Source organism: Cyprinodon variegatus, unplaced genomic scaffold, assembly GCF_000732505.1.
Source record: "Cyprinodon variegatus isolate N-32 unplaced genomic scaffold, C_variegatus-1.0 Scaffold155, whole genome shotgun sequence".
NCBI lineage: Eukaryota > Metazoa > Chordata > Actinopteri > Cyprinodontiformes > Cyprinodontidae > Cyprinodon > Cyprinodon variegatus.
In genome coordinates this window covers 137,835-139,045 of record NW_015150608.1, presented here as the reverse complement: position 1 = coordinate 139,045, position 1,211 = coordinate 137,835, and the positions used below count along the sequence as shown (strand labels likewise).

General features: G+C 46.1%; 1 protein-coding gene across 1 annotated transcript in view; it reads left to right on the top strand.

The window, feature by feature from the left end:
- LOC107086511 (solute carrier family 12 member 7-like) overlaps positions 1–1,211 on the top strand; it is a 109,323-nt gene that overhangs the window by 97,621 nt on the left and 10,491 nt on the right. Inside the window, exons 14-16 of the mRNA XM_015377499.1 lie at positions 160–355; positions 499–668; positions 753–884. Of these exons, the coding sequence (XP_015232985.1) occupies positions 160–355; positions 499–668; positions 753–884 (498 nt within the window). The remainder of the gene's footprint in view (positions 1–159; positions 356–498; positions 669–752; positions 885–1,211) is intronic.

The following is a 1,211-nucleotide window of genomic DNA, read 5'->3' as shown; positions in this document are numbered from 1 at the left end:
ATTTAACTGGGTCTTAGGGTGTACTCTGCCATCTACTGGTCATTATTATAAATTAAAAGTAAACTGAGGCTAACTGTTCAGCTCCACCAGACTCTAAAATACTAATTTTCCTTGTTGATTAAACTTTAAGCGTCTTCCTTTTTTTTATTGTTTCTTCAGAACATCAAGGCAGCGATGTCCGCGGAACGCACCAAGGGTTTCTGTCACGTTGTGGTGTCCTCCAACCTCAGAGATGGAGTCTCCCACCTCATTCAGTCCGCCGGTTTGGGCGGCATGAAGCACAACACGGTCCTGATGGGCTGGCCTGGAACCTGGAGGCAATCCAATGACCCACTGTCCTGGAAAAACTTCATAGGTACAGCAAACCATCAACTCCTGTCTCTCATAATTTATTTACACTAATTAAACCAAATATACTTGATAGAAATAATGATAAAACGCCTCAGAACCCAAACCCAGGTAGAACATGGTCTCCCATGGACTCTTCTGTCCCTGCAGAGACGGTCCGTGAGACCACAGCAGCCCACCAGGCCTTACTGGTAGCTAAAAATGTGGACAGCTTCCCCACTAACCAGGACCGCCTCGGGGAGGGAACCATTGATGTGTGGTGGGTGGTCCATGATGGAGGCATGCTGATGCTGCTGCCCTTCCTGCTGAGGCAGCACAAGGTAAGAACTTTCTTTCCTTCCATCCATCCATCCATCCCCAGCGTATTTGTCTCTATTCTTTTCTGATTGCTTTCCCTCCTGCAGGTGTGGAGGAAGTGCAAGATGCGCATCTTCACCGTCGCCCAGATGGACGACAACAGTATCCAGATGAAGAAGGATCTCCAGATGTTCCTGTACCACCTGCGGCTGGACGCTGAAGTAGAAGTGGTGGAGATGGTGAGACGGTTATTGGGACACAGTTAGATTAGAAAATATTCCCACATTCTGAGCTTTAACAGGGATTCTGCTCAGCTTGACAAGTCGATTCTGATTTTATATAGACTCATCTCGCTGTTTCCTGTTTGAAGCTTACTGTAGTGGCGATCGTTCGTCAAACCAAACATCCAATAAAGTTCCAATAAGCCACTATTTAGGCACTGGGGTCACGTTTTCTTGACGCAGGCAAAAGAAGTCGAAGTCCAAACTTGCAGATGTTCAGTTGATTTATTTCCTATATTTTTTTTAGGGATGCACGATATTGGGATTTTGGCCGATATCCGATAT